The following is an 18,243-nucleotide window of genomic DNA, read 5'->3' as shown; positions in this document are numbered from 1 at the left end:
GGCATGTTATAGAAGGGTCCAGTTTGCGGAAACGGATGAGCTCTCAAAATAGTGATGCAGGTCTTTAGATGTTATATACTGAGAGCTTTGCCGTTCCTAAAAGAACGTATATGGGTGTTTTTGTTCATGTTTTTCCAGAGCCCCCTTATGGGGATGAGGAAGTGAATCACTGGTTGGGGTAAGTTTCTCAAAAACAAGTGAAATCTAAATAATAGTAGATTTGGTTGTTAAAAATAAAACTTCCCCTCATATGAACCTCTCCGCCTGAGGTTGCCTGACCTCTAGCACAGAACAGTCATCAACAGAAGATGAAGTCATCCACGATGAGACACCGCTAATCTCCCCCGCGTCACAGCACGCTAACACTCACGTCAGCCGCCCAAGTCAACCAAAACGGACATCTTGTGACAGAGGACATGGTTGCCAAGGAAACAATGAAATAAGCCATATGTTAAATGTCTCTCTGTTCTCAAATTAAAGACACCTTCACAGAACACAAAGCCCCAGCCTCTGAACCGCAGCCCTGCTGGGATCTGGCGAGAGGTTTGTGTGAAGCCCACCGCACAAAGACACACATCATTAAGAAAGCCCATTTCAATCAATCATTCACAATCATTCAGTCAGTCAATGTCAGTCAGTCAGTCAATCCGCAAATGTGTGTGCGCTCATGCCTATATGTGCTTGTGCGTGTGTATGTGTGCACACGTACGTATGTGTGTAGGCAACAGGGAGGCCTGTTTGATAAGTGGCTGCAGGCTCTTGTACAAATCACACGGATGGCGCAGACTGACGTCCATGAGCATCTGATCTCAACCTCCACAAAACCTCACAGGGAGAATATGGACAGGAAATACTCTGAGCCAGCACCACACGCACAACCAGAGAGCATCTAAACACCAGCCTCGTAGAAGTAGACTTCCTTAAAACCCATCTAAAGACCGACTGGCGTCATAGTAATAAAATCCCCCACTGACTACTAGTCTGACAATGACGTAAAGTTAAACTAGGAGACTAGAGACTACAGACACACAGATCTGCATCTGAACGTACCACCGTCTCAGTCGCCATCATCATCATGATGTGTGACAATAGAAGCTGCAAGGTTTCTCTGGGTCTGTATTCATAGGCCATCTGATGGCCATTAAAAAATATGATAGCAATAATAATGCTTATAAATTACAGCGGTTTGACACTTCTGGCCTTGACAACTGGGAGGAGCATTTGCATTTGGCACTGGAGCGTATGCATCACTGACACTATGAGTATCAATAATGTAGCGGCTCCACTGTCGTTTCACAACTATTTTTAAATGGTTGGGTGACAGAATAAAATTAAACTCTACGCGGGAAGATAACAACTTACTAATTCTATGGCTTACATCTGTTCACCACCCACATATGGGACCAGCGCCAATGGTGGACCTGGCTGGTTCCCTAAGGGTGTTGTCTCACCTAAACAAGGCTATGCTCACCTCAAGCTCAAATAAGGCCCCTGAAACATGACTATCTAAAAACACAAAGATCACCTCCCAACTCTTTAGCTCTTTGTGTCGCACTGCTTTGCTTTATCTTGGCCAGGTCGCAGTTGTAAATGAGAACTTGTTCTCAACTGGCCTACCTGGTTAAATAAAGGTGACATAAAAAACTGCTCTGATCAGAACACAGCAGGTTCTACCAATTAAGATAATTAAAATCACATCCTAAATATATCAAAAGCCTGATTAATATTGTCTCATTAGACCAGGACCTGAGCTAGAACAGCCAAACATGTCAAGATAACCGAGGCCATCGGCCCCTGTCCAATTAGGAAACACTATAGCCTTGATTGGCTGGTTTAACAGTGAGGATAACTAGGGCAGTGTGACACGCAACTTGACCACAAGCTCGTAACTTCAGATTGACTACGAGTTGAGAGAGGCAGAGGCCAGTGGAATGCTAAAGAGACTGGCCGTGATAGAGCAGACCTTTGATCTCTTGGGCTTATCCCAATAGGCAGAGGGGAGAGGGGGGGAAAACCCTGCTTAACTAGAAATCCCGTTTTTACTTAAAGTGTCAGTGAGAGGATCATAGAACAGCCTGGAGCAGAGTGAAACAGACAGAGAACTGCTTTAAACTGGTTATTTAAAATGGAGGTCTGACTGGCCCCCTCCCTCCTTCTCTCTCTCTCTCTCTGCATCCTCTTTACACAACCCACACATTACATACACTCACCTAGCAGGCGCATGCATGCACACACACACTGATATAGCTGCATTCTAAATAATGGAAACAATATCAAGTTGCCATAGTAATCGAAAATACTACTGTAGGTACCGTAACTGAACGAACACACACACACACACACACACACACACACACACACACACACACACACACACACACACACACACACACACACACACACACACACACACACACACACACACACACACACACACACACACGGCTTATTCCCTGAATGGTTGAGCGAGCAGGTCTCTTCCTGCACAGTAAACACAGCGTTTCCATTAGTGTTAAGTGTGTGTTCAGTGCTGTGTGACTCAGTCACTGAAGTGATGTTACTGGGACTGTGGGGCACTGGCAAAACTTGTTCTGCCACTAAGCCTTTCTAGCTCTTCTCTGTTACACTTCATAAGAGCTTCATAAGGCTTCATAATGCTTTCTGATGTGACAAGACAGGCAGGGAGTCACATCCAGAGTACTGGGGGAATAGTTGTTGTCAGAACCACTGAACACACACACACACACACACACACACACACATGAATATGTAAATAACTAGTGAGGGGATTAAAGATCCCTGGTGTTGGGAAAATACATATGTTAATAACTGGTGCATGGGATATGAGTGTTAATCACAAGTGCAAGGTACATGAATACGTTCAGCACTGGTGTAGGAATATGCAACTGACATGTAGAAGTGATATAGACGATGTAAATCACTGCATAAGTAAATCAAAAGTGTGTGTAGATGATATAGATACAGGATGTAAGTCACTGGAATAAGCCAATGGAATATGTTCATTATTTCCATGAGCAACATGAATGTGTAAATCACTTGCGTAAGTGCCGTGAAAAAATATAAATATCTATTGTGAGGACCATGGATATGTTAATAGCCTTCTATACGGCCTGTTCCCTCATATTTGCATCAGAAACCCAAATCAAGATGCTATGATGAGGACTGTCGCAGCTGCAACAGTTGCCAGGGAAACCTGGTGGCAGGAACCTGTAGGGACATTGTGTTAGGATATGGGCACACTGTGAAAGGTGATTTGCTACTGTTGGAAGAACACTGGCCGGCTTGTAGAGAGATATGTTGTCTTAAAGGAACATGATTGACAGGGGGCATCGGGCACCATATGAGGTGCACGCTGTGACGCTGTTTGGCGCATTATTCTGAGGGTAGGTAGTCATGGAAACAGGGTGTTGACAGCGAACTCACACTCGGAGCACTGATAGCTATGACATTCTGAAAATCACAGAGTGAGAGAGAGCGTGAGCAAGCTTGTAAATCAAAGCAGGATCTATCCTGTCCTCCGTGTGCAGGAAAAGACCCCTCGCCGGCCATTCCACATTCTGTGTGTCTCATCTCAAGCACAGCTGTATTAGCCAAAGGGATACACACCAAAAGTGATATTTCAATTAAATGGAACAAAACACAAAAAAACTAATGCCACCAAGTTTCACAGAGTTCAACCGCCATTTTGTGTGCCAGGTATTTTAATTTCTCAATGTGACTTCTGCTGACAGAACATCTTTCAGAATTATAACCAGTGTAATTAGCGAATTATAATAACAATAACAATATTACAATTGAGATAACACTTGATTTAAAAAAAGATAAAAAGGAAATAATCAAACTAGATAAAAACAAAATGAAAAAACACTTATAATAGCTTTTTTAAAAGAGATCTATACGTTTCTATATTTTTTATTTATTTGTCCTTTTCCTTAAAAAAGAAAATTCAACCATCACCATATGATTCATCTAGGCTTTCTGTCTCTTTCATTGAATAGGTTTCTCTTACCTTTCAAACGCTTCAAAATGCTGTCCTCCTTTAGCTCCCTGCTGCCATGAATTCCATTCACACATGAGAATACTGAGTTCTGATATAATCCTCTGCAAACGAGCAGTCTTCGTCAAAGGTTCATGTCCTGTCTTTTACACAACAGAATAAAATGAGGGGTCCTGATCGGCTGAGACTGGGAGTTTCTGAGGAGGCATGGGCTGTGAGGATGCCACCTGTTTCTGCAGGTTGGTGTTTGGTGGAACACAGTCCATCCCCTGTTGTTGGAGTAAATATGGTGGTTGAAGGGATCGTCATCGTTCCATGTGTAATCAAATCATTCCCCACTGGATCAATTATAAACATCCCTTTCATAAGGATGTACTAGGCTGCTCTGCCACCTATACACTGACTGTACAAAACATTAGGAACACCTGCTCTTTCCATGATAGACTGACCAGGTGAAGACTATGATCCCTTATTGATATCACCTGTTAAATCCACTTCAATCAGTGTAGATGAAGGGGAGGAGAAGGGTTAAAGACAGTTTTTTAAGCCTCGAGACAATTGAGACATGGATTGTGTATGTGTGCCATTCAGAGGGTGAATTTGAACGGGGTATGGTAGTAGGTGCCAGGCGCACCGGTTTGAGTGTGTCAATAGCTGCAACACTGCCGGGTTCTTCAAGCTCAACAGTTTCCCGTGTGTTTCAAGAATGGTCCACCACCCAAAGAACGTCCAGCCAACTTGACAACTGTGGGATGCATTGGAGTCAACATGGCCCAGCATCCCTGTGGAACGCTTTTAACACCTTGTAGTCCATTCCCCGACCAATTGAGGCTGTTCTGAGGGCAAAATGGGGTTCAACTCAAAATTAGGAAGGTGTTCCTAATGTTTTGTACACTCAGTGTATGATAATAATAACAATAATAATAATAATAATAGTAATAATGATGATAATTATAATAATCATTTGTTCTCAATATCATGATATATTGCATACAGATATACTGAATGCATGAAGTTGAAACGGATCACATTGCAATTTTAGATATTACCACTTGAATCAGAGAGCATGCTAAACCTATATCTGCTTTTAAGAGCTATCTACAGTATACGGTTGATAAGCATTTACTGAATTATTATAATTATCATCATTATCATCATTACAATATCCATATTGTTTGTATCTAAGGGTGAAGTTTTGTAATCATATGTTCTCATTAAATGGAGAGTAAAGGTCCCCCTTCTCCAACGACCCTGTTTATGTAAATGTGGCATGAGAGAGAACGCTTTGTGATGCCACAAAACTTGAAGCCAAAATAAATTCAATCAAACACTGTGCCAGTTTCCAATTTGAGCTCTTGCTCATCCACAGCCTCCACTACAGTATGTCCCTTTCCAGCACAGAATGTCGGCCATCTTGTTTCTAGCCAAACAAAGTTTTCATAGTGATGACCGCTATGACAGCAGTTCATATACTCTTCAGAAGCTGTGGCTATTTAGTCAGAAACTTGGTAAAGATTCTTCATAATTTATTTCTTCGAATGAAAATATATTTATATATAATATGTACTTTCACAGTTTATTTGTATCTTTCGTAGTCCTTTTTGCTATTACGTTATTTGTTTTACGACGATTCACTCCATATACCTTCCTCTCCTTTAAAGAGAGTAGCCAGTCAGGTGTGAAAGAGGGGAGAAAGTGAGATTGAGCCCACTAAGTAAAACACAACCGGTGTTGATGTTGTTTCCTCTTCCTACACATTGCTTGTTGTCCGACACTAAACTGTGTTCTGCTCAATGGTTTACTTTCTGTGCTGTTCCACAGAGTGCGTCTGGGCAGCCCTGTACTGCTCTGACACAGTCCCAAACACTTATCCGCCTACTTCAACAGAGTGACTCAGATCTTATCTCTATATATACACATGGTGACTTGGATTGTATCTGATAATATACGAGGTGATCTGTATTTAGTTATAACCATGGTGATTCTTATTGTGTCTGAGTATTGAACCTGGTCACCTGATTCAGTCTGGGAATGCTGCGGATGGATATATAGATTGCGAGGGTTTTTACTTTGGCACAGATATGCGCAAGTTGGGCACATAGTTGTCAATCTCATAATGCACTGTGTATGTGTTAGCTGATAGAATGTTCCTGTCCTTGTGTCAGGCTGTGTGTGTCTGTGTGTGTCTTGGAGTGTCTCAGAAGATGTTAATGCTTGGACGGGTGTTGAGCAGACACAGTAGAGGTGTGAGAACAATCTCTCCTCTCTCTCTCTCTCGCTCTCTATGCACTAACCATACAAAGCAGTGTCTATGTAATATTTCATATTCTGCCTGCCTACACTTTCTATCGAAATATGGCCATGGGGATAGTACAATCAGACTCCTCTCTCTCCCTCCATCTCCCTGTTTTCTGTCTCTTAATCTCTCTCTTTTTCCATCTGTCTCTCTCTTTCTCTCAGATCTGAGTCTCTTGCACATTCTCCTTGGAGCCACTCTTGAAGAGCAGAGGCTCGATCTGAGGCTTCTGGCCTTTCCCCATGAGCCCCTTCAGAGAGCTGTGGATGCCCAGCTGGGGCAGGGGCACAGGGGAGGGCAGCGAGCCACCCGTGGGGGTGCCACCGCTGGTGGAGGTGTGCCCCTGTGCGCAGGAGTTGGGGGTGCTCTGGGTCTGGGAACAGGGGGAGAGGGAGGGGTTGTTGTTGTTGTTGAGGCCCATGCCCAGGCCCATCATGTTGTTGTTGAAGTGGTGGGCCTTGTAGTAGTGGTTGAGGTGCTCCTGTCTGGCCAGGTTGGGCAGGTTGACCATCTCCGGGTGATGCATCCTCAGGCTCTGCCCTCCTCCTACTCCTCCCCCTCCACCTCCATCCCGAGAGACGGTGCCGCCCCCTGAGATGCCGCTCCCACGTCCACCGGCACCGGCGCCAATCTCGTCCTCCACGTTGATGATCTCGATGGCGCGGGCGGGGCCGTGGTGCTTGTGCAGCTGGTGCTGCTTCCTCAGCTTGTAGAAGACCACCAGCATCACGGCTGCCATGAAGGTAATGGCCACGAAGCAGCCAATGATGATCTTGGTGGTCTTCATCACGTCATCAAGGCCAGAATAGCCCGTCTCGGCAGTGATGGGCACAGTAAAGGTGGGTCGGGTGGCCCGGGACGAGGACAAGGACCAGGCTGACAGGGAGGAGGCGGTGGTAGGGAGCCCCCCCCTCCACTGGTGGCCAGACGGGGTAATGACGTATGACTCGTTGTGGCTGTTCATGACACCCGCGTAGACTGTCGGGCCCTCGTTGGGCTCCACCGTCTCCACGGTGACAGTAGTGAAGTAGCTGACGCCAACGTCGGCGGCAGTGACATTAAGCACGGCGGTTGCCGTGGTGTTGCCAGCCGAGTTGGTCACCATGCAGGTGTACTGACCCGTGTCCCTCAGCGTGACGTTGGTAAAGTTGAGCGTACCGTCGTGCAGCACGGAGATCCGGACCCGGTAGGAGCCGTGGGTCATCAGGGTGCCGTTGGGCGTGAGCCAGTTGACCGAGGTCATGGTGGTGCCTGTGCGACACTTCAGCTCTGCAGCCATGCCCTCGGTAACGTTGAGGTCGGTGGGCGGCTCCACGATGACGGGAGCGTAGCAGGTGAAGTGGCTCTGGTCTAGCTCCCCGATGTACCTGCCCTTCAGGCCTGGGGGAGCGTGACAGCGGGCGCAGCACGTAGTGTTACTGGGCACCGTCTCCTTCAGCCACCAGCTGAGCCACAGCACGTCACAGTTGCACACCCAGGGGTTGTGGTTGAGGTGCACCCGCTCCAGCTGGTGCAGCGGGGTGAAGAGGTCATGGGGCAGCGAGTGCAGGGAGTTGTGGGAAAGGTTGAGCTCCTCCAGGTTCTTCAGGTCGTCGAAGGCATTGCGCTCGATGACCTTCACTTGTGAGTGCATGAGCCACAGCTTACGAAGCGACACCAGGCCCTGGAAGGAGCCAGGCCGGATGATCTCCAGACGGTTCCCAGACAGCTCCAGCTCCTCCAGACGCACCAGGGCCGTCAGGTTGGGGATGTCCTTCAGACCACACATGCCCAGGTTCAGGTAGCGCAGGTTGACCAGGCCCACGAAGGCGGCGTCTGAGATGTAGTCCAGCTTCTTGAGCTCTCCCAGGTCCAGCCGGCGCAGCGAGGGCACGCGGTGGAAGGCGTAGCCCGGCAGCGTCTCGATGGGGTTGTTCCGTAACCACAGCTCCCGCAGCTTGCTGAGGTACTCGAATGCCTGTGAGGGGACCAGGGTGAGGCGGTTGTCGAACAGCTCCAGCGTATTGAGGTTGGGCAGGCCATTGAATGCTCCCACCTCAATCTGACTGATTTTGTTCTTAGACAGCTGCAGGATTTCAAGGTGCCTCAAGTGCTTGAAGGTGTCTGACTTGATAACCTGGTGGGGAGAGAGGGAGAGGGAGAGGGAGAATGTTAATATCTCACAACATGAGGAGTGACTAGACTGTGTAAACAGGGTGCAGCTCCAGTGGCTGTGACAGCTGGGTAGAGTGTGAAAGCAATAGCACAGGTGTGAATGCAGGGACACTATCGGAACATTACCATAATGTTTTACAGACATGAACATCAACTCAAATCTTACAGCGAGAGAAAACAAAAACTTCAAATCACTGATATGAGCCAAATTAAAATTTACAACACTACAAAAAAATTTGGAACAAAGAGGCTGAAATTATTAATTGTGGTATATCCGTTTTGGTAAATGAACAGACATGGTTGTTTTTCTCAGAGAGAAGATGTTTGCTGGTGCACTTGGACTGGGTGGGCCCCTGGACACCCCACACCAGTATCTGGGCTGTCCAAACGGAGCTCATTTGGCCAGGCATCAGACACACAGCTAGTGAGCAGGACTAAAATCCCTTTAAATCTATTTTTATTTTATTTATTTTTTATTTAACCTTTATTTAACTAGGCAAGTCATCTATGGCTGTGTGAGATATGTGTGGGCAATGCTCTCAGTGAGGGAGGCAGTGAGAAGCTCCTGGAGCCAGGCCACTGCATCCTCCTTATGTGGAGCAGGAGGGGGGAGGGTGATAGGGAGGGTGGGGGTGTTTAAGAGGGGAGTGGGAGCTGTCAAAGCTTTACTCTCAGGGTACTTGCTGGGGAGAAGAGAAAAAAATAAGCCAGAGAATCTAGGATGCCTCCAGGTGTTTCAATATTTTTAGATTTTTAATCATTTCAAGTGGGGCTTCGGGATACAACAAATCCAATCAGAATCCGTTGGCTAAGAGGGAAGTGTAATGAATAGTGTTATTATTTCTTATTTTATATTTTAACAAGCTGCAACTCTTTAACTCGTGAGACCAAACCATGAGGGTTGATGTTCCCTTTTCCTTCTGTAGCCATCATATACAGTTCAATCATCTGCCTTTCTGACTGAGATAGAATGGCTGTTTGTCCACTTCCTCTCTCTGCAGTCACTTTACTGATTTGCCACAAACTTTGCCAAAACTAATGAGCATTAGCCTAAAACACTCTGTATCCAAATTCACAAATGGACTAAGCGTATTCAGCAACCTCGTGTCTGTGAAGTTGTCTAGACATTTCTAGAGTGCAGCACATATCTGAGCGCAAAGTTCCTAAATACATAAACTGAAAACAGCGGGAATATGTATTCTATGACACGGCTGACATGCTGAGGAAGTTCACATTGGGAAGCTGGGGTTAAATGGAGTGTCCCAGTGCAGCTGTAAAACCACAACAACTAGCTTGGGGTTCTGACATACAATCTGCTAACACATGTGTTCCTGTTTTTGTGCTGTTTGCTGTGTTACTGTTTGATTTCCATATTAACATGACCTCCATTTGAATTGCAAAACGGTTGGGGAACACTTGCAGAACATAGGCTTAAATAGATGACTTAAATAGGCATTATTCCATGGTAATTATGAGTGAATGACAGGTAATTACATTGAAACAAGTATATAAAAACAGGCATTTACATAATGCTTACCAACATGCAGTACAAGCACACACACACACTCATGCATGGGCATGCACGCACACAAACACACAGACAAACAAAAGAAATGAACATAGTGGATAATGCTCAGTACAGTCCATATTTACCTCTATTGAATTCTCTTGCAGGTTGAGGTATCGTGTGTTGACTGATATGCTCTCAGGCACCCCATCCAGACTCTGTCTCGTACAGATGACTCGACTGGCCTGATTGGAGCAGCTGCAATGGGTGGGGCAGGGGGAGGCGGCCCCTACAAATTCTGGCCCAGAGAGGAGAAGCCGCAGTAGCAGATGGACCAATAGGAGGAGGAGGGGGGAGGGGCAGGGAAGGCAGGTCACCGTGGTGATGCGCATGGCAACTGGGACATGACCCTGCCCTTTCTCTGAAGATGTTGATCCCAAGATGATGGATTCCTCAACCAGGTTGACTTTGCTTAGTTTCTCCAGTAGCAATTTGTTCCTTTTAATGTTTCATTTTTAAAGGTGTTTTATCTTCCGTCTATCTCTGTTTTTTCCAGGGGGGTTTAACAGAAATATGTGCATAAACAGATGTTACTCCTTTTTTTCTGTCGTCTAGGGATTTGAGTGGGGCCTTTGAGAAGAATCCACAAGTTACTGAGAGAGAGAGAGAGAGAGAGAGAGAGAGAGAGAGAGAGAGAGAGAGAGAGAGAGAGAGAGAGAGAGAGAGAGAGAGAGAGAGAGAGAGAGAGAGAGAACACAGATATTAGAAATAGTACAGTATATCATGCTCCTCCAATTGTTTAGAAACATTTACACTGAGCAGAACTGATGGAAAATAAAATATTCTTCTAGTTTTTCTGAAAGGACTGTGAATCCTGTGCATAACTGGATAAGCCTTAAAAGGTGTGTGTCATTGCTCATTAGTAAAGGTCAAGTCTTACAGCAAATCACTATAGTGACCAGCAGTGTCATCATACAATAGACATCTTTACAATATTGCAACTCTGGATCATACATTTCAGGTTACTGTCCGCCCTTGGAATGAAAAGTAATATTGTAATCCTAACACTCATGACTATGTTATTCATGAATTGGTTCTACAGTATATGCACTCACGGTTCAAGAGCTCTCTCTCTCTCTCTCTCTCTCTCTCTCTCTCTCTCTCTCTCTCTCTCTCTCTCTCTCTCTCTCTCTCTCTCTCTCTCTCTCTCTCTCTCTCTCTCTCTCTCTCTCTCTCTCTCTCTCTCTCTCTCTCTCTCTCTCTCTCTCTCTCTCTCTCTCTCTCTCTCTCTCTCTCTCTCTCTCTCTAATTGCTAGGGGGCAGCACAGCTTTCAAACTAGGGATATTGAGGTAAGACAGTAATTCTGCTCATATATTATGCATATATGAACTACACATTGACACATCCAGCCCAAAGCGGGAGATTTAAAAAATACTTAGTAGTCGCCAAAGTTCCGGAGCATGTCTTTAAATCCCAGTGTCCAAACACTGAGTTGTGACTTCAACCCAAATCCTCTCTCTATTAGCATTGCATGGGTATTGGGTTGACAGTACTAATTCTATTTCCATACTGGCTCTGCATTACATGCTCTAGGGGCCACAGAATGGTGGTGAAGGGTGCAGTCTTCCTTAACACTGATAGATGGTTAACTCTACCCAGGCTCCTGGAGCCAGCGAAGGAGAATTGCTCTCCCTCTGCAGGTCATTTAGACCTGAATAACCTTAAATAAGGGCATTCAGTCCACTATTATTAATGATGATGGCTGTAATGATGGGACTCTGACACGCAAATACATTTCACACGCTTGGCATTCACACTTGGCTCAGGGAAAAAAACAAGAGGAGAGATTGAGAAAGGGAGAGAGAGGGATTATTAATCTGATAGATGACTGTACAGCTGAAGGGAGAGAAGGGAATTATCAACACTACAGTAATAGATGAAACTGAACAGTTGCAGAGAGGCAATGGGAGAGCGAAGGAGGGGGTGAAGTGAAAGAGCGAGAGAGAGAAGAGAGAGAGGGAGAGAGAGAAAGAACAAGAGGTTGGGCAAAGTGGGAGAGAGAGATAGTGAAACAGAGAGAGAGATGAGAGAGAGGGGTAGAGAAAGAACAAGAGATTGGGGAGAGAGGGAGAGAGAGATAGTGAAACAGAGAGAGAGATGAGAGAGAGGGGTAGAGAAAGAACAAGAGATTGGGGAGAGAAGGCAAGAGAGAGAGAGAGAGAGAGTGAGAGAGAGTGAGCAAGAGATTGGGGATAGAGGGATTAAGAGAGGGAGATAAAGATAGAGTAGAGGGAGTGTGAGGGATGCTAAAGGGACAGAAGCAGAGGAGAGAGGGGGGGGGGGGGGTAGAGAAAGAACAAGATATTGGGGATAGAGGGATTAAGAGAGGGAGATAAAGATAGAGTAGAGGGAGTGTGAGGGATGCTAAAGGGACAGAAGCAGAGGAGAGAGAGATGGGGGGGGTAGAGAAAGAACAAGATATTGGGGATAGAGGGAGATAGATGGATGGAGTAGAGGGAGTGAGAGGGATGCTAGAGGGACAGAAGCAGAGGAGAGAGAGAAATAGTTGGGGAAATGAAAAAGAGAATGGTCGTAGAGAGGAAAAGATGGAGTAAGAAAAATATTAAAAAGTAGGAGGGAAAAATAGAGAGAGAGAGGCATTAATATGAATAACCTCAGAGAGAGGGGAGTGAGAAGATGACAGACAGACAGACAGACAGACAGACAGACAGACAGACAGACAGACAGACAGACAGACAGACAGACAGACAGACAGACAGACAGACAGACAGACAGACAGAGGGAGGGAGGGGAACAACAACACAGAGATGCATATAAAACAGAGAGAGCAATGGAGAGATGGAGGGGAAAGACAATAAGAATAATTAATTTTAAAAAGATGGAGATGGGTGAACAGAAGAGATTTCTCTCACTGAACGGTAGATGAGTAGGGAAAGAGAGAAGGAGAAAGAGAGCAAAAGAGGGGTGAGATTGATCCATAATCTGTACGCAGAGTGCAATGACATTAAAACACAAACAAGGACACCGTGATAAATCATATTTCCAGCACCATCTCTGTGTGATAGAAGTGAACAGGACACAGGTCCGGTCCTGACCTGCTGCTGCTGGGACCGTCACAGCTCTAGACCAGAACCAGTTGGATACTGGGACCGTCACAGATCTAGACCAGAACCAGGTACTGGGTACTGAGACCGTCACTCACAGCTCTAGACCAGAACCAGTAGGGTACTGGGACAGTCACTCACAGCTCTAGACCAGAACCAGTAGGGTACTGGGACAGTCACAGCTCTAGACCAGAACCAGTAGGCTCTAGACCAGAACCAGTAGGATACTGGGACAGTCACAGATCTAGACCAGAACCAGGTACTGGGTACTGGGACCGTCACTCACAGCTCTAGACCAGAACCAGTAGGGTACTGGGACCGTCACTTACAGCTCTAGACCAGAACCAGTAGGATCATGGGACCGTCACAGATCTAGACCAGAACCAGTAGGATACTGGGACAGTCACAGCTCTAGACCAGAACCAGTAGGATACTGGGACAGTCACAGCTCTAGACCAGAACCAGTAGGATACTAGGACCATCACAGATCTAGACCAGAACCAGTAGGATACTGGGACAGTCACAGCTCTAGACCAGAACCAGTAGGATACTGGGACAGTCACAGCACTAGACCAGAACCAGTAGGATACTAGGACCATCACAGCTCTAGACCAGAACCAGGTACTGGGTACTGGGACAGTCACAGCTCTAGACCAGAACCAGGTACTGGGTACTGGGACAGTCACTCACAACTCTAGACCAGAACCAGTAGGGTACTGGGACAGTCACAGCTCTAGACCAGAACCAGTAGGATACTGGGACAGTCACAGCTCTAGACCAGAACCAGGTACTGGGTACTGGGACAGTCACTCACAACTCTAGACCAGAACCAGTAGGGTACTGGGACAGTCACAGCTCTAGACCAGAACCAGTAGGATACTGGGACAGTCACAGCTCTAGACCAGAACCAGGTACTGGGTACTGGGACCGTCACTCACAGCTCTAGACCAGAACCAGTAGAATACTGGGACCATCACAGATCTAGACCAGAACCAGTAGGATACTGGGACAGTCACAGCTCTAGACCAGAACCAGTAGGCTCTAGACCAGAACCAGTAGGATACTGGGACAGTCACAGCTCTAGACCAGAACCAGTAGGATACTGGGACAGTCACAGCTCTAGACCAGAACCAGTAGGCTCTAGACCAGAACCAGTAGGATACTGGGACAGTCACAGCTCTAGACCAGAACCAGTAGGATACTGGGACAGTCACAGTTCTTGACCAGAACCAGTAGGATACTGGGACAGTCACAGCTCTAGACCAGAACCAGTAGGCTCTAGACCAGAACCAGTAGGATACTGGGACAGTCACAGCTCTAGACCAGAACCAGTAGGATACTGGGACAGTCACAGTTCTTGACCAGAACCAGTAGGATACTGGGACCATCACAGCTCTAGACCAGAACCAGTAGGCTCTAGATCAGAACCAGTAGGGTACTGGGACAGTCACAGCTCTAGACCAGAACTAGTAGGATACTGGGACAGTCACAGCTCTAGACCAGAACCAGTAGTCACTATGGACATAACACTGGACCCTTATACGGCAAGCTTCTCACAATGTTAAATACAGATAAAACGACACTCCTTGTCATGACAAAAACATTTTTGGCATGACAAGGAATGGCAAGGAGTGGGATGTTAGCGCAAACAGACTGATATACCCAGGCTACATCAGATTTGGTACCTCCCTGCGTTTGAGTGAAACTTTGAGGCAAATCTCTTAGAAGCATACCTCCACATCATATGCAGTGACATCATCATATACCGCATTCTACTTTCTACTTCCGGCGCCGACAGAGATGGCCGCCTCGCTTCGCGTTCCTAGGAAACTATGCAGTATTTAGTTTTTTATGTGTTATTTCTTACATTGGTACCCCAGGTAATCTTAGGTTTCATTACATACAGTCGGGAGGAACTACTGAATATAAGAGCAACGTCAACTCACCATCATTACAACCAGGAATATGACTCTCCCGAAGCGGATCCTGTGTTTTGCCTTCCACCCAGTACAATGGATCTGATCCCAGCCGGCGACCCTAAACAACGACGCCGTAAAAGGGGCAAACGAAGCGGTCTTCTGGTCAGGCTTCGGAGACGGGCACATCGCGCTGCACTCCCTAGCATACTACTCGCCAATGTCCAGTCTCTTGACAACAAGGTTGATGAAATCCGAGCACGGGTAACATTCCAGAGAGAAATCAGAGACTGTAACGTTCTTTGCTTCACAGAAACATGGCTCACTCGAGAGACGCTAACGGAGTCGGTGCAGCCAGCTGGTTTCTTCACGCATCGCACCGACAGAAACAAACATCTTTCTGGTAAGAAGAGGGGCGGGGGTGTATGCCTTATGATTAACGAGACGTGGTGTGATCATAACAACATACAGGAACTCAAGTCATTCTGTTCACCTGATTTAGAATTCCTCACAATCAAATGTCGACCGCATTATCTACCAAGGGAATTCTCTTCGATTATAATCACAGCCGTATATATTCCCCCCCAAGCAGACACATCGATGGCCCTGAACGAACTTTATCTGACTCTATGTAAACTGGAAACCACACACCCTGAGGCTGCATTCATCGTAGCTGGGGATTTTAACAAGGCTAATCTGAAAACAAAACCCCCTAAATTCTATCAGCATATCGATTGTGCTACCAGGGCTGGTAAAACCTTGGATCATTGTTATACTAACTTCTGCGTTATAAGGCCCTCCCCCGCCCTCCTTTCGGAAAAGCTGACCACGACTCCATTTTGTTGCTTCCAGCCTACAAACAGAAACTAAAACAGCAAGCTCCCGCGCTCAAGTCTGTTCAACGCTGGTCCGACTAATCTGATTCCACGCTTCAAGACTGCTTCGATCACGTGGATTGGGATATGTTCCGCATTGCATCCAACAACAACATTGACGAATACGCTGATTCGGTGAGCGAGTTCATTAGAAAGTGCATTGACGATGTCGTACCCACAGCAACGATTAAAACATTCCCAAACCAGAAACCGTGGATTGATGGCAGCATTCGCGTGAAACTGAAAGTGCGAACCACTCCTTTTAACCAGGGCAAGGTGACCGGAAACATGACCGAATACAAACAGTGTAGCTATTCCCTCCGCAAGGCAATCAAACAAGCTAAGTGCCAGTATAGAGACAAAGTAGAGTCGCAATTCAACAGCTCAGACACAAGAGGTATGTGGCAGGGTCTACAGTCAATCACGGATTACAAAAAGAAAACCAGCCCCGTCGCAGACCAGGATGTCTTGCTCCCAGACAGACTAAATAACTTGTTTGCTCGCTTTGAGGAAAATACAGTGCCACTGACACGGCCCGCTACCAAAACCTGCGGGCTCTCCTTCACTGCAGCCGAGGTGAGTAAAACATTTAAACGTGTTAAACCTCGCAAGGCTGCAGGCCCAGACGGCATTCCCAGCCGCGTCCTCAGAGCATGTGCAGACCAGCTGGCTGGTGTGTTTACGGACATATTCAATCAATCCTTATCCCAGTCTGCTGTTCCCACATGCTTCAAGAGGGCCACCATTGTTCCTGTTCCCAAGAAAGCTAAGGTAACTGAGCTAAACGACTACCGCCCCGTAGCACTCACTTCCGTCATCATGAAGTGCTTTGAGAGACTAGTCAAGGACCATATCACCTCCACCCTACCTGACACCCTAGACCCACTCCAATTAGCTTACCGACCCAATAGGTCCACAGACGACGCAATCGCAACCACACTGCACACTGCCCTAACCCATCTGGACAAGAGGAATACCTATGTGAGAATGCTGTTAATCAACTACAGCTAGGCATTTAACACCATAGTACCCTCCAAACTCGTCATCAAGCTCGAGATCCTGGGTCTCGACCCCGCCCTGTGCAACTGGGTCCTGGACTTCCTGACGGGCCGCCCCCAGGTGGTGAGGGTAGGTAACAACATCTCCACCCCGCTGATCCTCAACACTGGGGCCCCACAAGGGTGCGTTCTGAGCCCTCTCCTGTACTCCCTGTTCACCCACGACTGCGTGGCCATGCACGCCTCCAACTCAATCATCAAGTTTGCGGACGACACTACAGTGGTAGGCTTGATTACCAACAACGACGAGACGGCCTACAGGGAGGAGGTGAGGGCCCTCGGAGTGTGGTGTCAGGAAAATAACCTCACACTCAACGTCAACAAAACAAAGGAGATGATTGTGGACTTCAGGAAACAGCAGAGGGAGCACCCCCCTATCCACATCGATGGGACAGTAGTGGAGAAGGTGGAAAGTTTTAAGTTCCTCGGTGTACACATCACGGACAAACTGAATTGGTCCACCCACACAGACAGCGTTGTGAAGAAGGCGCAGCAGCGCCTCTTCAACCTCAGGAGGCTGAAGAAATTTGGCTTGTCACCAAAAGCACTCACAAACTTCTACAGATGCACAATCGAGAGCATCCTGTCGGGCTGTATCACCGCCTGGTACGGCAACTGCTCCGCCCACAACCGTAAGGCTCTCCAGAGGGTAGTGAGGTCTGCACAACGCATCACCAGGGGCAAACTACCTGCCCTCCAGGACACCTACACCACCCGATGTCACAGGAAGGCCATAAAGATCATCAAGGACAACAACCACCCGAGCCACTGCCTGTTCACCCAGCTATCATCCAGAAGGCGAGGTCAGTACAGGTGCATCAAAGCAGGGACCGAGAGACTGAAAAACAGCTTCTATCTCAAGGCCATCAGACTGTTAAACAGCCACCACTAACATTTAGTGGCCGCTGCCAACATACTGACTCAACTCCAGCCACTTTAATAATGGGAATTGATGGAAATTATGTAAAAATTTATCACTAGCCACTTTAAACAATGCCACTTAATATAATGTTTACATACCCTACATTACTCATCTCATGTATACGTATATACTGTACTCTATATCATCTACTGCATCTTGCATCTTTATGTAATACATGTATCACTAGCCACTTTAAACTATGCCACTTTATGTTTATATACCCTACATTACTCATCTCATATGTATATACGGTACTCTATACCACCTACTGCATCTTGCCTATGCTGTTCTGTACCATCACTCATTCATATATCTTTATGTACATATTCTTTATCCCTTTACACTTGTGTGTATAAGGTAGTAGTTGTGGA

The 18,243-nt window shown here is 46.6% G+C and overlaps 1 protein-coding gene across 3 annotated transcripts in view; it reads right to left on the bottom strand.

Annotated features, from left to right (window-relative positions):
- Nucleotides 1-3,683: 3,683 nt before the first annotated feature.
- The window catches only part of LOC139574991 (leucine-rich repeat-containing protein 4B-like), a 35,685-nt gene continuing 21,125 nt past the window's right edge, over nucleotides 3,684-18,243 (bottom strand). For all 3 annotated transcript variants that reach the window (XM_071399867.1, XM_071399876.1, XM_071399885.1), the window contains 2 exons: nucleotides 10,122-10,628; nucleotides 3,684-8,430 (listed from right to left, as the gene is read on the bottom strand). In XM_071399867.1, the coding sequence (XP_071255968.1) occupies nucleotides 6,475-8,430; nucleotides 10,122-10,367 (2,202 nt within the window). In that variant the 5' untranslated portion in view covers nucleotides 10,368-10,628 and the 3' untranslated portion in view covers nucleotides 3,684-6,474. The remainder of the gene's footprint in view (nucleotides 8,431-10,121; nucleotides 10,629-18,243) is intronic.

This window comes from Salvelinus alpinus, chromosome 1, assembly GCF_045679555.1.
Source record: "Salvelinus alpinus chromosome 1, SLU_Salpinus.1, whole genome shotgun sequence".
In the NCBI taxonomy this organism is placed as follows: Eukaryota; Metazoa; Chordata; class Actinopteri; order Salmoniformes; family Salmonidae; genus Salvelinus; species Salvelinus alpinus.
Note: the sequence above shows the minus strand (reverse complement) of the source record. Positions and strands in the feature narration are given on the sequence as shown.